At 47.2% G+C, this 24,572-nt stretch overlaps 1 protein-coding gene across 2 annotated transcripts in view; it reads left to right on the top strand.

Moving 5' to 3' along the window:
• CSRNP1 (cysteine and serine rich nuclear protein 1) overlaps window positions 1-22,639 on the top strand; it is a 34,069-nt gene extending 11,430 nt beyond the window's left edge. The window contains exons 2-5 of one of the 2 annotated variants that reach the window (XM_035129379.2): window positions 6,932-7,142; window positions 12,998-13,257; window positions 15,221-15,517; window positions 17,093-22,639. In XM_035129379.2, the coding sequence (XP_034985270.2) occupies window positions 6,956-7,142; window positions 12,998-13,257; window positions 15,221-15,517; window positions 17,093-18,133 (1,785 nt within the window). In that variant the 5' untranslated portion in view covers window positions 6,932-6,955 and the 3' untranslated portion in view covers window positions 18,134-22,639. Of the gene's footprint in view, window positions 1-6,931; window positions 7,143-12,997; window positions 13,258-15,220; window positions 15,518-17,092 lie in introns of those variants that run through there. The other variant, XM_035129380.2, reaches the window with a different exon arrangement.
• The last annotated feature ends 1,933 nt before the right edge of the window (window positions 22,640-24,572 follow it).

The following is a 24,572-nucleotide window of genomic DNA, read 5'->3' as shown; positions in this document are numbered from 1 at the left end:
TACCCCCCTCCCAAAAAAAATGGGCTGTGGAGTGTCTTTTTGGTCAAAGAGATGAGTAACAGAGCAGAAGGCCAGAACAAAATGTCAGTTTTGGCAATTTTGCAAGGGGAGATGAGATGCAAAAATCTGTTTCTATACAATACCACGCTCAGTCTCTTCCACCCCAGCCCAACCCTTTTCTACTTTTTTTTTTTAAAAAAAAACACACACCAGTGTTTTCCAAATTTTTAATAACTGAAAGAACTTTTAGTTTGCTCTGAATTAAGACTGGAGGTTCGGCAAAATTTGGATTGGGACAGATTAGGAGTGGGTTGAGGGAGAACTGCATTAATTTGTATTGATTGATAAAAAATGGTCTGAACACGGAATGCATTAAGGAACTGGCTGAAACTTCTGGAGATGCCGATTCCAAGGAAAGGGGGATAGATTCAGTTTTGTGGGTGGGAATAATAGGGGGTAAAAGATTTTGATAAGTTTGAATATTTTTGGGTAAAGGGTAGAGAATAGTAGATAAATAATAGCAGTGTGAAGGGTTATTAGTAATAAAGAAGTTACAATTTGGAAAAAATGTGATTTTAGAACTGGGAACTGCAAGAGTTTAGTGTATTATTTAGAACTCAAGTAGGGGGAATGAGGAAGTCCAAAATGTTTAGATTTGAAGTTATACAGTATGATTTTTTTATCCTTTTATCTTTTTCTTCTTTTTGTTTTTCTACCTTATTGTTATTGATATGTGAAGAATTTTGGGGAATAAGATTTGTGGAAACTGCCTTATATTTTTTGTATTTTTCTATTGTTCTTCCCCCCCCTTATATAAAATCCAATAAAAAATATTTTTTTTATAAAAAAAGACTGAAGGTGCTCGTGCTGTGATATCAAGCCGCACCCTGCTCCAGGGTGGTCCACTGAAATTGACGGACAGGCATATCCGTTTGGGGGTCTTCTCTGAATAATGATTAACGTTGCACATCACTGGTAGACTCCCCAATAATTTCGGTTTAAGAGCACCTTAAGAAGGGCCAATAGTTTGTTTCTGTATGAGCAGCTGTTCTAGGTGTTTCTTCGGGTCCAGTAGGGATCATACTCTCACCTGTTGCAGGTGGAGGGAGGCAGAATTGCTGCCCCCACTCCGAGAGAGGCTGAGTGGGAGGCCAGAGCAGTGGATCATGCAGAGTGGCGACGGGCCACCTCCCCTGGAAGCAAGTGCTTTCCACCCACGAGAGATGTGGTGCTTGTAGAAATCCCATTAATGATCTCGTTTCCGGGAGTGGAAAATAGGAAATCATAGACCCGTAAGAGTTGGAAGGGATACCGAGGGTCATCTAGTCCAACCCTTTGCAAGGCAGGAATCTTTTTTTCGAACCCCTGACCCTGAGAGTGCAGTTGTTGTTGTTGTTGTTGTTGTTACATGGTTTTATTCTTAAACCTACCTTCATGACCTGCGTGGAAATCTGGATTTTAGGCGTTAGATGCTGTGCCCTTTTTGGGTATCAATTGCCCAACGTTTTGGTGCCCAAATGATTTAGGAGCCCTCGAAGCTTCCAGGAGGGAATTTGGACTTTGCTCTGATCTGGTTATTCCAGTTCAGACCTGACGCAACTGGTGCCTCAGGCTGACACATGCTCTGTTATTTGCCCTCCTCTGGATTCTGCATCTGGTATATGCTTAGAAATGCCAGCTCTCTTCCTGAATGTCCAAAGCAATTCATATGTGCATTGCTGTGAGCGCTACCTGGCTGAGAGTTCACTGCTATTTTAGCCCTGGACTAGGAATAGTCTTGTTGGACTCCAGCTCCCTCCACTGGCCCTACTGGCTGAGACTAATAGGGGTTGTGCGGCCCAGGAAGATCTGGGGGGGGGGGCAGATACCAAGGATGGGGAGGGAGCAGCTGAACTGCACTTCCTTTCACGTAATGTGTGAAGTTGCCCTCTGGAAACTTTACCTGGGCACCGTTCCAGTTCAAACTAATAAAAGCAGGGGCTGGGAGGGGGGAGGCAATGGGATTGATGCCTTGAGGGGGGGGAGCAGGGGAGAAAAACCTCACTAAAAGCCTTTTCCACATTAATTACGAATAAAGCATTGCCTGATCTGTGCGTATTGTATCGACGGTGCAATAAAATTGTGGAGATCGCTTTTGGCATAGGGGCTCCTTTGCCTCTTAGCTTCTCATTCCTTTTGGAGAAGGGATATTTTTAAAACCTATCTCCATCTTTTTTTAAAAAGCAATATTGCTAGCCCTGGGCTCATGTACAGATGGCCCTGGGCCGCCTGGAGGGATTGATAAGATGTGTCTGACCATGTGCAGAGTGCCCGTCCCCGAGTAGCCGTAGTTCAGCATCATAGTTCTGAATTAAAGGGCATAGATGGGAATCGTGGCTTGGGTAAAATAAACTATCGTATTCTTGAAGCTTGCCTTTATATGCAGAAACCTGGCCAAAGCAATTGACAGCCTGCTTCCCCATCTAGGATTCGCACCATTGATCTGCCCAAGTAACTTTTTCTGGTAGCCCGATCGGGCCTTTGGTGAAACGGATAGCTCATTTATTTAACCTTTTAAATGCTATGGGTACCCAAGGTCAGTGCCCTTTTGGTTGAGTTGCTTTTGAAGGCTTGAGTGGAACAGTTCTCCCTCGGGAGGTTGTGGACTCGGATGTTTTTAAGCAGAGGTTGGGTGGCCATCTGTCATGGATGCTATAGCTGAGTTTTTCCTGCGTTGCAGGGGGTTGGACTAGATGACCCTCGGGGTCCCTTCCAACTCTGAGGTCCTCTGATTCTATGTATCGCATTGGTGGTGTGTGTGTGTGTGTGTGATGTTTCTGCAGGGCTCGACTGCAGGTGGGTTTGGGAGGCATCTTTCCCCTACACAACACACACACACACACGCAATTCCTTGCAAGTAGAAAAGCAAGCAAGGGTTAGAACCCGCCTCCCTGCTCTGCTAGATCTTCATTTCCACACACCCCAATAAATTTAAATAAAATGCTAGCACCTCCTCATCCTCCTGCTTTTGCAATTTGTTATTATCTGCTTGTTTTAGTTTGGTGCCTGGTGTGGATAAACCGGTGCGTACAGCAGCAGCACTGTTTTTGATTCACCGGGTGAGTAATAGCCTAGCTGTGATGCCTCATTTGGCTCTCCGTCTGGGCTCAGAGTAAACAAGCAGCAGGTTCAGTGGAGTTTGGGTGTTTTGAAGGGCTCGCATGAAGAAGAGGAACTCTGGGGGGAAGTCTTGTTAAGGCTTGAGAGCTTGCTCACCCAGAAATCCTGGGCAGAGGAGACTCCCTGGGTTCCTCCAGACACACCAGCAGGCAGCCGAGGCTTGTCGGGTAGCATTCCTGCAGCCATCCCAGGAAGCCCTTCCGCTCAAGGCTAGCCAGAGGCGTTCAGTGTTTTGTAAGGTCCTCAGTGTGAGTTTGCGAGCAGTCCAGCTGATAATGGCCACCAAGCAAACGCAGAATCGGTCTTGGCCGTCATGCTCTCAGTGCGCCGAATACTCAAAAGGTGTGACGTGCCACTTTGTGGGTGGGGCTTGCCGTCAAAGTGGGTGGGGGGCAAACTACGGCACGGAGACGGGCTGCCCACCTTCCCGGTGAACATTGGCCTCTGTTTTGCCTTTCAGCTAGTTTAGTGGACTTCAACTCCCATCATCCATGACCATCAGGATGTGGATGATGGGAGTTGTAGTCCAGCCATATCAAAGGAAGCCAAGGTTGAAGAAACTCTGGGAAATAAAGTGGCACACAGTGAAACAGACAATGTGAAAAGCTGGGGGTGGAGCAAAGGCTGTTCAGCTGGGTGGGGGTTTCTGTTTAATGTCCTGCCTGTTTAGGGTTCAAACCTTTGTGGCCGAAATTCACCAGGCACATTTTGCACCTGGCTATCAACCACTTGCGACCTAGTGAAGAAGCCCTGGCGCCAGGATGGGGCTTAATGTCTCCCCCATCTGGAGGTGCATGCCTGGGGAGTCCTTGGGAATTGACTGTTTTCACACACCAGCAATACATCCTGTAGAATTCTATCTGTTCTATTTTATTTGCACAATCAAAATGAATTTCAAGAACCAAAAAGTTGTAATGAAACTAGGCATTCAATTTTGGTGACTGTGTTTAGGTGACCCTGGGTTAAGGACAAAATTTTAAAAACTGCCTCCCGCAGTTTGGTCAGACTCATGTTCGAAGAATTGATGCTTTTTTGAATTATGGTGCTGGAGGAGACTCTTGAGAGTCCCATGGACTGCAAGAAGATCAAACCTCTCCATTCTGAAGGAAATCAGCCCTGAGTGCTCCCTGGAAGGACAGATCCTGAAGCTGAGGCTCCAATACTTTGGCCACCTCATGAGAAGAGAAGACTCCCTGGAAAAGACCCTGATGTTGGGAAAGATGGAGGGCACAAGGAGAAGGGGATGACAGAGGACGAGATGGTTGGACAGTGTTCTCTAAGTAGCACCTTAGAGACCAACTAAGTTTGTCATTGGTATGAGCTTTTGTGTGCATGCACACTTCTTCAGATACATGCACACGAAAGCTCATACCAATGACAAACTTAGTTGGTCTCTAAGGTGCTACTGGAAGGAATATTTTAAATATTGTTTCGACTACACCAGACCAACACGGCTACCTACCTGTAACCTGGGTTAAGGAGTCATTTAGCACATAGCTTTATATACCTGACTTCCTAACACTGGCCAACATAATTGGGTGGCACTTAGCGATACATGTTCCACTGCCCAGAAGTAAGGCTTTCATAGGTGTGGGGTGAATAGGCCTGGCATCAGAAGGTGCCCACTTTGGACATAAAATAGGGGCAGGTCAACCCTGCTGCCCTCCAGGTGGGTTGTCAAACTCTAGTCCTGCAGGAAGCTTGCTTTCCCCAGGAGAGATGGATGAGAAACAGGTTCCTTTTCCTTTCCTGACTGTAACGGATAGCAATACCACTGACATGCCTAGGAAATGCAGTTGCAAACTTTGCTCATTTACCTTGTGAACTTGTGAACCATGGAGATTAAAGAAAAGTGTTTGCCACAAGGGGCCAAGTCGGAGCGCTCTGGGGGCCGGATGTCATCTATGGGCTTGCCCCTGCAGCAGACACCTTTGTTTGTGGAGGTGGCTGGTTGGAGGACTGGAGATTACACGCTTGGCAAATTGCACAGGGAGCTGGGGAGGGGATGTTTTGAGCCGGAGGTGGGGCTGGGCTTTTGCTTTGGGTGACAAATAAGCACCACGTTCATTCCTTGTCCCAAGTCTCTCCCCCCCCCCTTTCCCCCTGTTTTTGTTGAGCTGGTGCAATTTGCACAGGAACACTCTGTCTCCTCGGTTCGCGGAACTTGTTCCAAAGGAGCTGCAGGGCAGAAATCTCCAAAGGGGTTTGTGGGTTTTTGTTTGTTTGGACAGTTGGGAAAGAACGGAGAAAATGCTGCAATCCAAACACCGCCAGCGGTTGACTTTTGGGGGCATTCGCCCTGTTGTTCCAAAGCCGCTTTCCCCAACTGGGCGCCCTTTCAGATGCTCTGCGCTACGGCGCCCGTTGTATGGGAGTTGTAGTCCAGCGTATATGAAGGCCGCCTGGCTGGGAAAAGCTGTTCTAATGGGAAGCAAATAGGGTTTATAATCCAGAGTGGATCCATGGCAAATATTCCTACCCCCTGCATTTTCTGCCGCGGTCTGTTGCCGTGCTTGGGTGTTTTGTGTTTTTCCAGCACACGAGAAGCTGCATTTTCCCACCAGGGACCTGCTCCTGGCTGCCTTCCCTGCAGAGTGGCTTTGTTTAATTAGCATGAGCTAATGCTGCAGCCAGCGTATCGAGGGGCTTCATTAAAGGCACAGACACACACACACCCCGGCAAGCGAGGCATTGGGCTTCCTTACGGAGGAACATGTTGTGCTCGGATTCATGTTCTGGCTTCGTTTCCCCCCCCCTCCTCCCGACTTTTGCAAGTCTCGTCTTCGGCTACAGGAACACTCAGCTTGTCGACAGCAATTAGACGGGAGCCAGTTTGGCTAGTTCCATGCGCCACAAGGGGGTGCTTTCTGCTTTATTGAACGTCTGCCTGACCCCTCCTCCGTACCCTAGTTGCGTGGCCATTTTGAGACCGTAGTCCAGGCCTCAAAATTAACTTTGGGGTACACACAAACCTAGTGGGCCAGCCCTCTGGATCCTGCCTCCCACCGGTGCCTTCCACGCAGAACGGCTATGTTTTCATAGAATCGCAGAGTCGGAAGGGACCCCCAAGGGTCATCCAGTCCAGCCCCTTGCAATGGAGGAATCGCAGCACTACCTCCACAGGGTAGAAATGGCTTATCTTCACTAGGGTTGGGCGATATCTGGTTTTCAGCATTGCGATGTATCACCGGATAAACATCACGATATACCGACATATCACAATGTCTGGAGTAAAGATGGAGTTTCATACAGGCAATGGCTGGCGTCGCAGTTTTCCCTGCATCGTGGTTTTCCCCGGCGCCTGCTCTTGTGATTCCCAGCCCCCGGCAGGAGGCATGGAGGGGAGAGCTGAGTTGGCAGAGTTAACAGGCTTTGCAGGAATCGAGAGATTCCAGCCACTGGTATATTCAGAAGCATGCTGCCTCCCAACAGTGGAGTGACAACCTAGCCATCGTAGCCACGCAGAGCCTAATTCTCCATAGGTTTTTCTAATCCTCTTTAAAAGCTTGGTGGCCTTCACATCATGGGATGATGACGATGATGATGATGATGATGAAGAAAGTTGGGAGTCCAGCCACATCTGGCAGGCAGTAGTTGAAGGAAGTTGTTCTGATTAGCTGGAGCGCCATTTGAAAGGCTGCATGGCTCACAGTAAACAGCAAGACAGATCTCTGTCTGTCTCTGATTTTCTCGCCGGGTTTTATTGCAGAGCCTCATCCCCAGTGACCCCAATGATTGCTCACTTTCCCTTTCTTCCTCTGCTTTCTCTTAGTTATATGAAAACCTCTCGCTAACCATGACGGGGGTGTTGAAAAGAAAATACAATGAACTGGAAGACGACGCCCCCTACTTCTCCTCATCTTCCTGCTCGCCTTTCTCCTCCTCATCATCGGCGTCATCAGGCTGGGATTCAGACGAGGAAAACTCACGAGGAGGAGGAGGAGGCATCAAGCCCAGCTTGGCCTTGAGCTCCGATTTCACCCGTAAGTATATGAGCTTCTTATGTTACGCCTTCTCCTCCCAAGGAGGTCGCGGCAGCCAAATGCAGTTCTGCTGCCCCGTTTTTGGCCGCACAACGAGGTAGGCTAGGCTGTGTGAATGAATTGTAGAGTTGGAAGGGGACCACAAAGGTCATCTAGTCCAACCCCCTTGCAGTGCGGGAATCTTTCGCCCCAGCGTGGGACTCGAACACATGATTCTTGAGGTTAAGATTGAGTGTGGAAATGTCTGCACTGCCCAAAGCCATCCATTGAGCTCCATGGCTAAAGTGGGGTCTGAACCTGGACTCTCCATGTTTCTTACTGAGCACTCTACCCACTACTCCACGCTGCCTCTCTAATATGGACTTTGCATTGGCCCAAAGTTCTTTGCTTCTCTGCCTGTTGGTGCCGGTTTGGGAGCCCACAATATGTTTGCAGAAACCTTTGGGATAGACTTGGGAATTACCTTACGAGTTGCCTGTTCGCACACGTGAAACGGAAATTGTTGAAGCGATGGTGTCAGTCAGGTATGAAGGAGGAGGGGAGGGGGCAGAAAGTCAGCTTGAGAAGTCCCTGGAAGAGCTTTGAAAGTATTTACTGCTCCTCATAGGAACACACTGCAGGGCAGTTCCCTACCCAAAGGGAAGGACAATTGAGTTTGCAGTGGGTGAGAATCCTGCATTTTGAGAAATGCTTCTCATGCTGGGCTAGAGTACAAAGCATGTTAATTCAAGTTAAATGATTTAAAATATATATATGTTAAAACGAGCAATTAAATGTTGACAAATTAGCTTTAGGCGCACACTTAAAAAAATAAAGAAAGAATTAACTAGCTCATTGAATACAAGTGGAATTCAGTTCTGGGCATTCCAGTTTATTCAGCAAAATATCCAGTGTGCTAAATTAACATTTTCTGGCTGTCCTCGGCTGAGGCTCACGGCTTGCCTCCTCCCCTCCTGCCACTCGTAATGGCTTCCAGTTTTGCATTTTTCACTAAACCTCTCCACGGACTGCACCTACATCCTGCAGAAATGCTCTCCGCTGCCCTCCCAATGAAAGGCAATAGTTTTAATCGGTAAATCTTGTACCAGACTGCTGGGACCGTTTTGCTTCTGAGGTCCACTGAGGCGACGCTTGCAAACCGGCTGCCGTCTCCAAATGCCTTGGAAGTCTTGTAGCAACAAAGAGGCTTTCTTTTTGTGTTCTGGCTTTTGTGCGGCAACAATGGACTTTCTGTGTTCTCCTCCTGGCTTGTTTGGAAGGGGGGGGGAAGCATTGCAAACAATTCGAGGGATGACTGCAAATGCTGAAGTCTGATATTAACAAATATTTAACTTTATTTCTCTCTCTCTCAGTAATATGTGTTTATATATTTTGACATTACTGAGCAGAGCCGAGAAGACATGCCAACTGGCTGGCAGGGGGAGAGACCTTTGGATAAGCTGGCAGAAATCAAAGCGCTCTCTCTGGTGCACCGCTTCAAGGGCTGGCTCATATGTTTTGCCTCTTAATGGGGCACTAGATGTGCAGAAGCTTCAGTGTGCCTGTATTGGTCACTGTCTCTTAACAGCTATCACCGGCACCTGCAATAGAGAGCCCTCTTCTGGCCTTCATTCTTGCTCCCCATTGTTGGACAAGAAGTGCTTAGAAGCAAGAGCAAAAGAAAAATCGTCCACATCTGAAATGAGCACCAAAGCCATTTTCTTGAACATTTTGGGGGTTTTTGGTAACTTTTCACAGGACTTGTGAAAGTATCTTGCTTGCAGCGCTTATATACATTCATTCATTCATTCATTCAAAAACCATCTTGGTTTAAATTGCATTAAAAAATACATTTGGGGCTTGCAAAACTAGCTGTAGTTCAAATCGTGCAGGCATTGCACATAACCTCAGCTTCAGGAAGATCGCGGACACCTTGACTTTTTTGGCAAGTAGGATCAAGGTTATAGTACCTTAAATGATGACAAGCGTGCTTTCTCTCCCTAGCAAAGCACCCTTGATGGAGGGAGGAGGCGAGCTGAAAACTGGTCACTCTAGATACTACATTTTTAATCCTCTGCCTGCAGATTCCTGAGCAGCTGTTGAGCTTCATTCCTCTTCCCCGAGAGGCCTGGGAAGCCTCATTATTTAATATAAGGAAGAGTTGTGCCAATTTTTAAGTAAATGGATTCCAGATCGATCTGGCTAAGCCAGCACAGACTTGTCTCACGGATGCACTTAGATCGGTTTGACCCCTGCGTACCTCCATTTAATTGAATTCAGTAAATTGCCATCTTAAGCTAAACTGCTCCAAGCTAAGCACTGCGACATTATTCATAGCGAAGGGAGAGCCATTTTTGCGTGTGTTTTATTTATAGCAACTGCCCCCCCAAACAAAAAACTGAGCAAGCCTCTTTCTCTGCGATTGGAGACGGCTGCAAACCCACCTTGTAAGTTGAGGGGATTCCTTCAAGTTGCCTGTGTCGGAAATGAGGTTAGCTCAAAACCGGGACAGGAGTGTGAAGTTGTTGAATCTGCAGGCCATCTGCATAATTTGGCATCAGCAGGGTGAATTTGCATGCTATTTGTGGAGGCACAGCAGGTGCCAGGCCACAGCTGGTGGCGACAACGCAGGGCTTCCTTTGCGATTGTCCTGGAATTCGCAGCCCCGGAGAAGGCAAAGCTCCATCCCAAAACGGCCAGCATGAGGTCGTACAGATGTAGGATGGTGGAGTTGGCAGCCTCTTCCCACATGGTTTTTGAGTCTAGGATAATGTGGGGTGCGGGTCGTATCCTGCCATGGCATTTGGGGGGGGGCAGGATGGGACATGGCAAAGACGATATAAAACTTGCGGTTCCCAAACTTTGTATTAACTTTTTACAGGCTTTTTTTTTTAATTAATCATTTAAAACAGCGAGAGGGAGAACTGAGGCATATTCTAGCAGTTCGCTGAAAGGGTGATCCCACATTGTTAGTTTTTAACCTTATTAAATATATATACTGCCTTTCCTCCAGGGAGCTCAAGGCAGAATACACGATCATCCTCCCTGCTTACTATTGAAAACCCCACAAAACCCCTGTGAGGTAGGTTAGGCTGAGAGGCAGCAACCGGCCCGAGGTCACCCAGCGAACTTCACAGCCGAGTGGGGATTCGAACCTTGGTCTCGCAGCTCCTAGCCCGACACGCTAACCACTATACAAAACTGGCTTTCAAGCACTTGCCCTGTGGTGCTTTTACCCAGAAGAGGGGTGTGTTTGTGTGGCTCAGTGGATTGCTGAGTGCAAGTTTAAGGGGGAGGTAAGATTTGAACCCAGGACACACCGTTGCCTGGTGGCAGAGCTTTCTTTATTTCCGCAAAAACCTCTGACGCGGTTGAGCTTTGCAACCGCTTGCCACCCCCTGTGAGATTCACAGGCTGCATTTCTGCATTTCCTGGGGTTCATTCCTCGCTGCTGACACACTTGCATGTTTGTGTGTCTTGGTGGTGGGTTTTTTAAAGCCTCTTTTTCCTTTGAATTTGCATTAGGCGGAAGTACCTGATTGCACCGGTAAAGTTAAACATTAACACCCCCCCCAAAAAAAATACATAAAACACGCTTTAAGATAAACCAGGCACTTGAGCTAGCCATGTTTACATTGGGCTCACCTGCCTATGAAGAGAAATGGCTCTGCAGCTGCTTTTAAATTAGCCCCTGGAGATTAGGCTTGTAGATTTACAGTTCCTCCCAGCGGCAGCAAAGGAAATGTCCTCAAAGCAGCTGTTTTGATGATCCTGTGTTCTCTTTCTCTCTCTCTCTCTCCCTGCCCCTCCAAGAAGCTTCACCAGCGAAACTCTTTGGGTGTCTGTTTCTCCTTTTTCAGTAAAGTGGGCGGGAGGGAGGGGGGGGAGAAATCTGGTCTGCAAAAAAGCCCTCCCTGACTCCCTTGGCTTGACAGTGCGCAGATGGTGCGCTTAGACGGCCGGAGAAACGTGCAGTGAATATTTCATGTCCCCGTTTGCTGTCGGGGGGGGGGGGGGAAACACGTTTCCTTGAGAAAACTGTCACGAGCCCAGGAACGCGGCTGCGTCTTGCGGAATCTGCTGGCTGGCAGGACAGCATCTGGGTGTGTGTGTGTGTGTGTGTGTGTGTGTGTGTGCGACAGCGCAAGCCTCCTGGCCGAAACGAGAGCCAGCCAGCCAGCGCAAATGTGCAGCAGCGTATAGTACAGAAAAAATTGGTCCAGCTTGCATTTAAAAGCTGAACCTGCCGGAGTTTGCACCTTGGCAGTGCAGTTCTCGGGCTAAGCAAAATGCACACGTGCATAAATTTATTACACAAAGGCACTCACTGCACATGGGGAAATGGCTTTGCAAAAATGTGTGTGCAAGTTAGGAGGATAAAATACTGATGGGTTTTCATGAGAACTTGTCCGTTTTAAGAAAAACTGAAGTGGAAGTGTTGGAGAACTGAGCTTAAGATAGGAAAACAGGAAACTGAAACCGTGATTGATAGCTCTGCCCGCCCTTCCTTAGTTGCAGTGGGGGCTGCTGCCCCTAGAGGTGGGTAGAGCATTGCAGTCCAGACGGTTTGCAGAGATGTCCCCTCCTTTGTCTGACTTGCAGACTGAGCTGGGTGACCCGAGGGGGGGCTGTCTGCTCTCAGCACTTGCCCACCCAGTGATGGTAATGCTGATCTACCTTGCAAGGTTGTCAGGAGGATGGGAGAGCATGCATACGAAAGGCTTCGGACCCTCAAAAGCACTATATAAAGGCTGAGTAAGGGTGTCCAAGAGGATGGAAGAATAACATAACGGATGCCTGTTCTAAATGAGCTGTCTTTTCTGTTTTAATTTTATGCATGGGTCTTTCAAGGCAGTTGGTTAACTTTTTTTTTATTTTAAAAAAAAAGCCGCTTTGAGAAATTTAGTCAAATAAATGGAAAGCAAAAAACCCAGCACTTCATTTTTAATAAGAGGCAGTGTGGTTTAGTGGTTAGAGTTTTGGACTAGCCCCAGCCAAACCTAGGTTTGAATCCTCATTGCAAGGAAGACATTCCCCACCCCCACTTCTGTTATCGCCATCAGAAACTCTTACCTTCAACCCTCTCAACATTTGTACCGGTGTGTCTGAGTGCAGTGATATCATAATGTACCTGAGCAGCTAGATTTCTGCTTGTGGGGAAATGGTTCCTGCTCCCACCCCCAACCTGTCTGTTTTTGGAGTCTTGTATTATTTCTTTATATTATTATTATTATTATTATTATTATTATTATTATTATTATTATTTATTGAATTTATATACTGCCCTATGCTTGGAGGTCTCAGTGCGGTTCACAGAATAAAGTCAAAATATAAAACTACAAAATACATAGTCAAAATAAAAACAACCCAATAACACCACCACCCCCCAAAAAAAACACATTTTAAAAGGGCATAGGATGTCAATCAAATCAACCAAAGGCCTAGTTAAAAAGGAACATTTTTGCCTGGTACCTAAAAGTGTATAATGAAGGTGCCAAGCAAACTTTCTTGGGGGAAGCATTCCACAAATGGGGAGCCACTGCAGAAAAGGCCCCTTCAAACCTTTGGACCTCTCGTGGAGGAGGCACACAAAGGAGGGCCTCAGAAGATGATCTCAGGGTCCAAGTAGGTTTATATGGAAAGAGGCAGTCCTTAAGGTATTGCGGTCCTACGGTAGTGACCTTTTGTTAAAAGGCACTTCAGTGTTGTAAACTGAAAAGGCAGGTTTCTAGCCCTCAGTGGTGCAGATGGGAGAGTAAAGATGGAAACGGTAAAGATTGATTCTCTCTTGATGCCCTGTTCTCGGCCATTGATTATGCACTTTAAATGACCCGTGGCAGCAAGCGCTCACTTCGCTGCTTCTTTCTCTCTCCCAGCAACCTCCATCCTGAAGAAAAGCAAACGGTTGAAGCGCAACAATGTGGAGTTTGACCGGGTTACCGTCTTCTACTTCCAGCGCTGCCAGGGCTTCACCAGCGTGCCCAGCCGCGGGGGCTGCACCTTGGGCATGGTGAGCAAGCACGGCTTCTCCCGGGAGTTCACGCTGGCCGAGTTTTCCAAGGAGCAAGAGGCCGTCCGGCGGGAGAAGCTCAAGGAGCGGTTGAAAGAGGAGAAGCTGGAAGCCCTGAAGTGGAAAGTAAGTGGTGGGACACCGGGGGGGGGTGGGCATGCAGAAGCCTGCTCTGGGTCTAACACACAGAGGCGCCTCTAGCTGTAAAGGACAGCAGGTGTCATGAGCCAGAGTCAGGTCAGCAGTATAAAAAAAAAAACCCAGTGTCCGTGAAGTTAACTTTTTATTCAAAGAAACCCAAACAGTGCAGGCCTAGTGATCCCGGCAAGTCTTGCGCCAATGAGGCACTTATTTATTTGGTTTTTCAGATTAAAATTTTACAGCCACATATCCAACATAAAAACCAAGATTCCAAGGAATCTCCTGGACTTCCCTCCTCCCCTTTATGGGTCCTATTCTTTAATCATTTCCTCCTGCATCGTTTATGATAATCCAAATCTTTTCTCTCTCCATTGTATCCAAAATTAAACTGCAAGAGATATTGCAATCCTACTAATGATTTTAACTGTTTAGAATGGACTTTAAGATAATTTATAATCCCCCCCAAAAAAATCCTTATTAAAATTTTGGTCTCCCCGATTTCTGATTCTTCATGTCATTTTAGCCGTTTCGGCATAAGCCATCAGCTTGATCTGCCATTTTTCTCTGGTGGGGACTTGATCTTCTTTCCATCTCTGGGAAAGACTCCGTCATCTTGCCTCTCTTTGCTCCGCTCTTTTCATACCTCTTCTGGTTATGGGAGTCTTCAATAGCCAGCATCACCTCTGTTTCCTGGCCCTTCTCCTTCCAGCCTCTGATTCTGGACTGTTCTTTGGCCCTAGACTCTTCCTGCTCACTAAACCCTGTTGCCTCTTCAGCTTCCGACACCACCTTGACAGTGGTTGGAGATGTAAAGGCCCTTCTCTGCTGGCCAAACCTTCTTCAACCGGGCATCTGCCAGGTGCAATGAACTACAACCTGTGCCGGCCAGGGCTGATGGGAGTTGTAGTCCAAATCCCTCCGAGGGGCGCCTGGCTGAGGAAGGCTGGCATAGACTATACTGGTCTATACAGACGACCTGATCTATGCAATGTTTGCCGATCATAGAATCATAGTTGGAAGAAACCACAAGGGCCATCCAGTCCAACCCCCTGCCAAGCAGGAAACACCAGCAAAGCATTCTTGACATATGCCTGTCAAGCCTCTGCTTAAAGACCTCCAAAGAAGGAGACTCCACCACACTCCTTGGTAGCAAATTCCACTGCCGAACAGCTCTTGCTGTCAGGAAGTTCTTCCTAATGTTTAGGTGGAATCTTCTTTCTTGTAGTTTGAATCCATTGCTCTGTGTCCGCTTCTCTGGAGCAGCAGAAAACAACCTTTCTCCCTCCTCCATATGACATCCTTTCATATATTTGAACATGACTATCATATCACCCCTTAACCTTCTCTTCTCCAGGCTAAACATACCCAGCTCCCTAAGCCGTTCCTCATAAGGCATCGTTTCCAGGCCTTTGAACATTTTGGTTGCCCTCTTCTGGACATGTTCCAGCTTGTCAGTATCCTTCTTGAACTGTGGTGCCCAGAACTGGACACAGTACTCCAGGTGAGGTCTGACCAGAGCAGAATACAGTGGTACTATTACTTCCCTAGATCTAGACGCTATACTCCTATTGATGCAGCCCAGAATTGCATTGGCTTTTTTAGCTGCTGCATCACACTGCTGACTCATGTCAAGTCTGTGGTCTACCAAGACTCCTAGATCCTTTTCACATGTACTGCTCTCAAGCCAGTTGTCACTCATCCTGTATTTGTGCCTTTCATTTTTTATTTTTTATTTTGCCCAAGTGTAGTACCTTACATTTCTCCTTGTTAAAATTCATCTTGTTTGCTTTGGCCCAGTTGTCTAATCTGTTAAGGTCATTTTGAAGTGTGATCATTGTTGCCTCGCCTAGTCAGAAGGGGTTTCTGATTTCAAGACGGTGGCCGTCACGGGTACTTAAAGGCGCTTCCGCTTCTGACACAAGTTTCCTCTTGGCGTTTCTCCAAACAGCTCACCATGAACGGTACGAAGGAGTCGGAGGAAGCCAACCAGCTCACCACAGAAGACATCTCTGACGACGACATCGACGCCAGCGCCACCGAGCTGGAAGACGGCTTCTTCCTCCAGCCGTACCCGGCCAAGAAGAGGCGGGCCCTGCTCAAGGCCATGGGCGTCAAGAAGGTCGACAAAGAGGAGAAGCGGGAGCTCCACAGCATCCGCCTCTCCCGGGAAGACTGCGGCTGCGACTGCCAGGAGTTCTGCGATCCCGAGACGTGTAGCTGCAGCCTGGCTGGCATTAAGTGTCAGGTGTGTGTGTAAGGAGGGGCCTTCTTGGCCGGGTTACTTGCAGGGAAGAGGGCTTATGGGACCCAGTGTGGGTAAAGTGGAGATTGCCCTGGGAGAAGCTGGTCTTCCGCTGCTTCTGGTATGTTGGGCCTGAGAAGGAACGATAATAATAATAAAAAATTATAATAATTTATTATTTATACCCCACCCATCTGGCTGGGTTTCCCCAGCCACTCTGGACGGCTCCCAACAGAATATTAAAAACACGATCAAACATTAAAAACTTCGCTAGACAGGGCTGCCTTCTGATGTCTTCTAAAAGTCAGGTGGTTGTTTATTTCCTTGACATCTGATGGGAGGGCGTTCCACAGGGCACCACCACTGAGAAGGCCCTCTGCCTGGTTCCCTGTAACCTCACTTCTCGCAGGGAGGGAACCGCCAGAAGGCCCCCGGAGCTGGACCTCTGGGCTGAACGATGGGGGTGGAGATGCTGCTTCAGGTATACAGGGTCGGGGTCAGAAGCTTCAAGATGAGCAAAAAGCATTGAAGGATGCTGGGGTGAGCGGCTGCTTTTGCCCAGAGAGTAGACGGGAAATGGCAGTTCTTCCACCAAACAGATATTGGCCAGCCTTTTTACACTGTTGTTATCTATCAATTTATTTAATTAATAAACCACCCTTTATCAGAAGACCCCAGGGGCGGTGTACAACATTAAGAACACATCTTACCAAGCGTAAAAATGAAAGCATAATAATAAAATAACACCATTTCAGCTTTAACAGGCCATAGATTATTTAATGGCCAAAAAGCATGGGCAGTGAGGAATGTTTTTGTCTGGCACCTAAAGACTGATGGCATCAGGCGAGCCTCTCTGGGGAGAGCATTCCACAAATGGGGAGCCACCACAGAAAAGGCTCCGTCTTGTGTTACCACCCTCCGGACCTCCTGGCGAGTGTGGACCCAGAGAAGTTTGCAGCTCCACTTTGTTCCTCTGCGAGCTGAGCATAGGAGCTAAAGAAGCTACCTTATACTCTTGTCAGGCCAATTTGTCCAATTTGTGATCTTTTGCTGAAGGGAAGTGTAGAATTGCTGCTGCTGCTGCTGCTGCTGCTGCTGCTGTTGTTTTATTTATACCTTGCCTATCTGGCTGGGTTTCCCCAGCCACTCTGGGCGACTTCCAGTACATATGAAAACATAATAAAACATCAAACATTAAACACTATCTGATACAGGCTGCCTTCAGATGTCCTCTAAAAGTTACATAGTTCTTTATTTCCTTCCTATCTAAAGGGAGAGCATTTCACAGGGAGGGCGCCACTACCGAGAAGGCCCTTTGCCTGGTTCCCTGTAACCTCACTTCTCGCAGGGAGGGAACCGCCAGAAGAATAGCAGCATAGCACTATTAAAAGCCCTTTCCTTAATTTTTGTTGTTGAATAAAGCAAAGAAAAACGCATGTGTCAGGCTTGACAGGCTAAAAGCAAGCAGTTTGAACCAATTATGAGCAGGTCCTCATAGGGGGTGTGTGTGTTTAAATAAAAAGTCAGGCTTAAAAGTAGAGGCCATGTGACTAACACCTAGTCCCTCCCACTCCCCAGATGGATCACACATCGTTTCCCTGCGGCTGCACGAAGGACGGCTGTGGCAACACTGAGGGCCGGATCGAGTTCAACCAAGCCCGGGTGCAGACACACTTCATCCACACCATCATGAAGCTGGAGCTGGAGAAGAACCAGCCGAGCCCTGAGAGGAGCCCGGAGCCCGAGCCCCTCTTCCGGGACCGGCTGCACCCCTTTGGGCGCCCCGTGGGCAAGGCGGCGTTTGAGGAGAGGACGGTGGCCCTGGCGCCCGCCTTCCAGTTCAGCACGGAGCTGGAGGCCATTGGCGAGAACAGCTGCAGCAGCGACACGACCGAGTCCTCGGTGTCGTCCAACCAGAGCGAGGACCTGGAGGAGGCGGCCCCCTCCGAGAAGTCGCAGTCGGACGTGGACGACGACGGCCTGGCCCGCATTCTCCACTTCAACGACTCCGACACGGAGGACGACAGCAGCGCCGCCAGCAACTGCCAGGACAACCTGAGCTCCTTCCACCCGACCGGCTTCTTCAGCGTGGACGTGGAGAACCAGTGCGCCGCCGGAAAGTTTGTCTCTGGCCACCCTTTGAGCCAGTCGTCGAACATCACGGGGTGTTTGGACGAGAACGCCAACCAGGGGGTGAGCTGTTTTCTCGAGGAAACTTCTCCCAGGGCAGCCCAGGCTGCGGGCTTTCCTTCCTCTGCCCCCTCCTCTTCTTCTTCTTCCTCCGCCACCCCCTGCTCAATGGAGCAAGGCTCCAGGAGCTACATGGATCTGAGCCTCTCCTCGGACTCTCTGGATTTTTTCCAGTCCTTCTCAGACTACAACCTTGGACCGCTTTACAATTCTTTGAAGGAGTACGAGAACCTGGACAACTTTTCGGCGCTGCAGCTCCAGTTGCCGAATTTCCCGAGCTTGCCCCAGCCTGGGGACCAGAGCCCGTGCTTTCTGGAGTCCCTCATTGGCCTGTCCGAATCTGTCCCAGAAACCCCTGCGCCTTTTACAGACAATCAACTCCTAGAAGATGCCATCAAATCATCTCTCATGGAAACAGTGAAGGTTTAAATGCTTTTGTTTTTGGAAAACCCGAGGAGGACGGGGGGGGGGGAAACCCCGCGAGAAACTGCCAACCCCTTGTGCATAAACACCCCTTACCGGAAGAGAAGGAAATGCTACGTGATATTTTGTTCAGATACCTTTTTTCAAATACTTTGGAGGAAGACAAAACAAACTCTGCAGCGGCAATCAGTTTTCTTGCTGTTTGTGCAAAAACTCTCAGCGTTGGGGTTGGGGAGGTGGGGGTGGAAGACGATTTTTGCTAAACACAATTTACCTGCATTTTGTATTTTGGGGTGGGAGGCACGTAAGGGAGGGGCAGGGAAAGACCTCATGAGAAATATGTTGCTCGTCCACAAAGCACCTTCTGTGAACGTTTTCAAATGTTTGCAGACAATTTTCTCAAGCTACTTTGGGAAGTATATATAATTATATTTATTGTGGGGGTGGGGGGAATGATATGCTGAAGAGTTTGCTCTTGCTTAAATGGGAAGAGGTTTACAAGGAAGCAGAATAAATGACACACACACACACTATTATATTCGTAATTCCGCCCCCATGCCCTCTATTTATTGCAAACCTCCAGAGTTTTCAAGTAGCCTCCAAAGCTTGAACTGAGCGTCGAATCTTATTTAAATTAGTCATACCTCAGATGTATTATGTGTACAATCAATTTTTTTTTGCATAATATATCTGTATTTATTTATTTTTGTGTTCATGCCTGGGTAGGACTGTGGTTTATCAAGGACCTGCAAATAACCCAAGCCTGCCTCATTGTTCGGATGCCCCATTTCCCCCTCTTGGTTAAAACACTGAGGAGGTGTTATACTTTCAAGGTGGTAAAACACACACACACACACACACATCCCCTGTCTTTCACATAAGCCCCCATATCCACACTACAAACCATTCTGGGCTTCTAAATGGAACTTCTGAGAACTTTTGTCATCTTAGGTGAGAGTTGAGAAGACTCCCTTGAGAGATTCCCTAGCCCCTCTTCTTGGATCAGGGAAGGGAGAGCCTGTGGACCTTCTGGATATTGCCAGAGTAGGACTCCCATCACTGCTGGCTTGGGCGTGATGGGAGCCAGGGAAGCTTCAAGAGTTATGGGGCTCCATATCTGTCTTAGTGGGCCACAGAGGTTACTATTAGGTGGTTGGTTTTTAAATCTGTGCAGTAGCTTTGCAGTGCAGATATGAATGGGGAAGTGGGGAGTGTTGTTGCCACAAATGGTGCAAGTGAAAGGGCCTCCTTTTGGCTCACACACCTGCGGTGTCGGAGAACCTTTGAATTTCTGAGCATGAAAGACACTCTATGCGTCACTGCAGCGCTATGTTCTGCAGGACTCTCCAGCGTTGTATCACAAGGTTGTATGTCGCTATAACCGTTTTGAAAAATGAAACCACAGTTCCATTCTTTTGTGTGCGGTGTCCATAATTCTGCCAGGGGCAATTATAAGGAGGCTGGGAACTATGAAGAGAGAGAGAGAGAATAGTACCGTATGAACTATTTAAAGAAGAGAGAGGAAAGGTTGAAATGGTGTGGTAAATTATTTTGTAATTTATTTAATGTCCTTAAGGATTTGGCCATGAGATTTTTTTTTTTTTTAGAACCAATCTGATCTATTACTATGCTGCCTGAATATATAGAGGAACCAAGTCTGGAGCTGCCAAGGTTGCAATTTTTTAGAGGAATGGAAAGAGAAAAATAAAAATAAATGGGGGGCGGGGGGAGCAAAAGACTGTGCTTGCAAGCCTCCAGGTGCTTTGGGATATCTTTGGGGGTGTTAACCCACAATCTTTAGCCAGGCACTGCGGTTTCAGTGCAGACTGCCCATGGTGCTATTAGCAGGAGATGGCAGAATCATCCAGATAAATTGTGCACCTCTTCTTTTCAAAGATTATTCTCTAGTGAATTAGAATCCCTCTTACCAGAACAGGTCAAGGATGGAGCTGCAGTGTGTTTTTTATATACAGTGGTGCCTCGCTAGACGAAATTAATTCGTTCCACAGGTCTTTTCTTATAACGAAAAATTCGCCTAGCGAATCCCATAGGAATGCATTGAATTTTTTTTGAAATTTTTTTTGCCCATAGGAACGCATTAATTGAATTTCAATGCATTCCTATGGGAAACGAATTTTTCGTAAAACGAATTAGTCTAGCGAGGCAACCTCCGCTCGAAAAATCCTTTCGTTAAGCGGAAATTTCGTTAAGCAGGGCATTCGTTAAGCGAGGCACCACTGTATATACATGTGTAAGGACCTAGTCCTGGACAGCAGTCTCTGCAAATTTTTGAAAGGCACCGTAAGTTTTAAGTGCACCTCATCATTTGGAAGCAGAGAATAGATTTTTCTTAAGCACACAGAATATCCACACACCTTTTATAAACAAACAGATGCAAGTAATTTAAGAGGATCGCAATCTTTGCTGCTTTTGCCATCTTGTTAAAATGCCACAAGAGAGGGAGAGAGGCAAAACACCACCCCTTAAACCCTAGCAGGGAGCTCAACCAATTTGAAAAGGGAATCTAGTGGAAATGGGAGTGAGTGAGAGGCAGCTTCAGGGACATAACTAATTATTCTCCTCTGCTGCCTTTGGCTGATGCTTCTTGTAAGCCGCCCCTACCTAGTTTGTGGCCTGGCCTCTCACTTTGCTGGTGACCTTGATGTGGCACTCAGACGAGGGGAAGGTTACCTCCAGCTGCCCCATGGTGCGCCAGGCGCAAGCTGTGGCTGGATTATGTGGGGCATGTGAACTTCTAAACTGCTCATCGCACAAGAAGGCCGACACATGCATACTTGCCCATTGGTAAATGAGTCGCTTGGCACATATATTAAATCTGACAGATTATCCGTCTTTTACGCAGGTGCGAGTTCCTATGCCAGCAGAGCCAATGTGTGTCGGTCTAGTTTGTTCAGGGATCCTCCTATAAAACTCGTAGCTTTTTTTTTTTTGAAAGAGAGAAAGTTATATGATCCTCTTAACAGGGCACCAGCCAAACCAGAGAGTCTTGGTTGTAGCTGGTGGAAGCCTTGCATACATTGAGCCTCTGGGCTCCATCCACAGGGAGTAGCAGATTCATACCCAAATATATGAAGGTTTTAAGTTCTGCCTTTGATCATCCCGATGGTCAGGACACTGCAATTGCAGCCTCAGAGAACTGGGTAAATTAAAGAGTTGCAACATGCCAACATCTGTTGAGCAATACACACTGTCATGGTGCTATCCTGGCCCAGGTAAAGGTGTGTCCTTAACATACTCCCCCAAATTAATTTCCTCCAGTTCCCCTTAAACTACCGCTTCGGATTTGAGAGGCTGCTTCTATTAGCCGAAACAAATAATCATGTCCCACCCCACCCCCCGTCTCCCACTTTCACATAAATAGTAATAAATTGACCCGATTGCTGCCATCTTCACTAGAATTCCCTTAGGTCATGAAAAATTGACATTTCGGCTTTTGTTGGTTAACCTGATGGTTGGGCCTAGTGGTTGTGCTTCGGGGTGTGTTTGTTTTTAATGCGGTCTAAGCTTCGTTAATGGAAATAGATGGAATTCTTGCCTCTCCTGAGATTGGAAGACCTGCACTTTGACCTCCCAGAGATGTACAAAGCACCCGGAATTCCTTCCACATGGGTTGGAAGGACTTTGCCCCATCTGGTCTATGCAAAGAGGGGTTTCCCCCCCTTTAACAAACCTGAGTGGCAAAAGAGAAAATGTCTGGCATCTAGTGCAAAGGGGTTATCCCACTGTGAGAAAACTTTAGACATCTGCTTAACTATACATACGTGTATATATACGCCATTTTTTATTTAATTTGTGGGAGTCTTTTAAAATGAAAACTTCAGCCTACTTTTTTTATTTAAAAAATGCTTTGGCACATGGGGGTGTTTTTTTGGTACTGCTTTTTCTATTTTTGTTTTCATTCTTTGGCACTAAAGCAACAATTTTTAGAACATTCCTGCGTTTCTTTGCATACGTCATTTTAAAATGAATGTTGGGAGACTGAGGGTGTTGGAAGACCCTCCTGCCTTCATGATCCCCCCCCCTCTAATTTATTCATTTCTTTGTTTTGTTTTGTTGGTGCCAACTTCCTGCTTCTTCTCACCCCAGGGTGCACTGATTTGTAAATAGATATATATATTTCCCCCCTTCTGTATCTTGTATAAAATGTTGCCTGTTCAAACCATTTTCTTTTTTAAAAAGAGAGAGAGAGAGAGAAATCTGAAAAACAAAATTGGGTATTTATTGACACAATCTGTAATGATCTAATGTATTGATTGAAACTCTTTGGTTTCAACAGCTTTATAGTGTGTGTGTGCTTAACGGTGCCAAAGGGTACCAGTTTAAAATACTTTTATTTTTAACCCCCATCCCCCAAATTTTCATTTGTAAGTAAAATGAAAAAAACAAAAAAGCATCCTTTGCCTACAAGCTGCTGTCTCTCATTTCATACAAGCAATATGAAGAAAATTTCATTACACTTTCAAATAAACAAACTCTTTTTTTGGTTTGGAACATTTGGTGTGTGTGCTTCTTCTCGACATGGGGTGGGGGATGGGAGAAGCAGGTTAGTGGAAATCTAATCTGTGCCCGGCAAAAGGCCCAGCGGTGGTTGCTTTCACAACTTGCCGTTCGGGGCTGCCAACTTCTGGGTTGTGTGTGGGTAGAATGGGGGTGAAGGGTGCTTTGTTCCTAGGTGTTATAAGAAAAAAACTGCTCCTTTATCCCTTATGGGGTACCCAAGAGCCCGTATAGAGTCCTTACGTAGGTTTTCTATCGGTAGGAGAAAACAACACAGGCCAACCAGAGAATATTGAGAAGCAAAGCAGCTAGTAAGCCTGATCTTTATTAAACTGTTGCAATGGGGTCCCCCGCTCCCGACCGCCCCCCCCCCAAAAAAAATCATACATACATCACAGAAAGAGGTGGTCTGCCAGGATACCTGATAATGCCTTATCTCCGGGGGGGGGGGCAACTTCCAAGTGATTGCGATCTACTCAAAGTAAAAAACTCACAGTGACCTACAACCTTTTGGGGGATTCAGGTTGAGGTGGTTGAGCTTTTAGGAAGGAAAGCCAGCCATGTTTTGGAGGGTTGGGGTCAAAGTTGAGCTTTTTTTTTTTAGGAAGGAAAGCCCTGTTTTGGGGGCTTCGGGGCTCCATGATCACTGCAGATGGTGACAGCAGTCACGAAATTAAAAGACGCCTGCTTCTTGGGAGAAAAGCAATGACAAACCTAGACAGCATCTTAAAAAGCAGAGACATCACCTTGCCGACAAAGGTCTGTATAGTTAAAGCTATGGTTTTCCCAGTAGTGATGTATGGAAGTGAGAGCTGGACCATAAAGAAGGCTGATCGCCGAAGAATTGATCCTTTTGAATTATGGTGCTGGAGGAGACTCTTGAGAGTCCCATGGACTTCAAGAAGATCAAACCTGTCCATTCTGAAGGAAAGCAGCCCTGAGTGCTCACTGGAAGGACAGATCTTGAAGCTGAGGCTCCAATTCTTTGGCCACCTCATGAGAAGAGAAGACTCCCTGGAAAAGACCCTGATGTTGGGAAAGATTGAGGGCACAAGGAGAAGGGGACAACAGAGGATGAGATGGTTGGACAGTGTTCTCGAAGCTACCAACATAAGTTTGATCAAACTGCGGGAGGCAGTGGAAGACAGGAGTGCCTGGCGTGCTATGGTCCATGGGGTCACAAAGAGTCGGACACGACTAAACAGCAACATAAGACCTTAGAATTCCTATTACACTAGGACACAGAGTAGCTCAGGCATCCCCAAACTGTGGCCCTCCAGATGTTTTGGCCTACAACTCCCATGATCCCTAGCTAACAGGACCAGTGGTCAGGGATGATGGGAATTGTAGTCCAAAACATCTGGAGGGCCGAAGTTTGGGGGTGCCTGGAGTAGCTAGCGAGGAGGTCAAAAGTCAGGCTGAATTGGACAACTCACTCGGGGCTCTGGGTGGGTGGGGTTTGCTGCACGGGAAAATCACCATCTTCCAAATGGCTGGGGGGAGAGGCCGTCTGACCCCTCCTCGGATCTGCTGTATCCACTCTCTGGGTGGGTCTTGCCTGTAAGCCAATTGGGGCATAGGTATGGGGGTCGTGCCTTGCCAACCCTGGTGTATTCATAGAATCAGAGTTGGAAGAGACCACAAGGCCCACCCAGTCCAACCTCCTGCCAAGCAGGAGACACAATCAAAGCATTCCTGACATATGCCTGTCAAGCCTTTGCTTAAAGACCTCCAAAGAAAGAGACTCCACCACATTCCTTGGCAGCAAATTCCACTGTCGAACAGCTCTTACTGTCAGGAAGTCCTTCCTAATGTTTAGGTGGAATCGTCTTTCTTGTAGTTTGAATCCATTGCTCCGTGTCTGCTTCTCTGGAGCAGCAGAAAACAATCTTCCTCCCTCTTGGCAGACTGACATAGGATTTACTAG

Source organism: Zootoca vivipara, chromosome 12, assembly GCF_963506605.1.
Source record: "Zootoca vivipara chromosome 12, rZooViv1.1, whole genome shotgun sequence".
In the NCBI taxonomy this organism is placed as follows: domain Eukaryota; kingdom Metazoa; phylum Chordata; class Lepidosauria; order Squamata; family Lacertidae; genus Zootoca; species Zootoca vivipara.
This window is presented reverse-complemented; position numbering and strand designations above follow the sequence as displayed.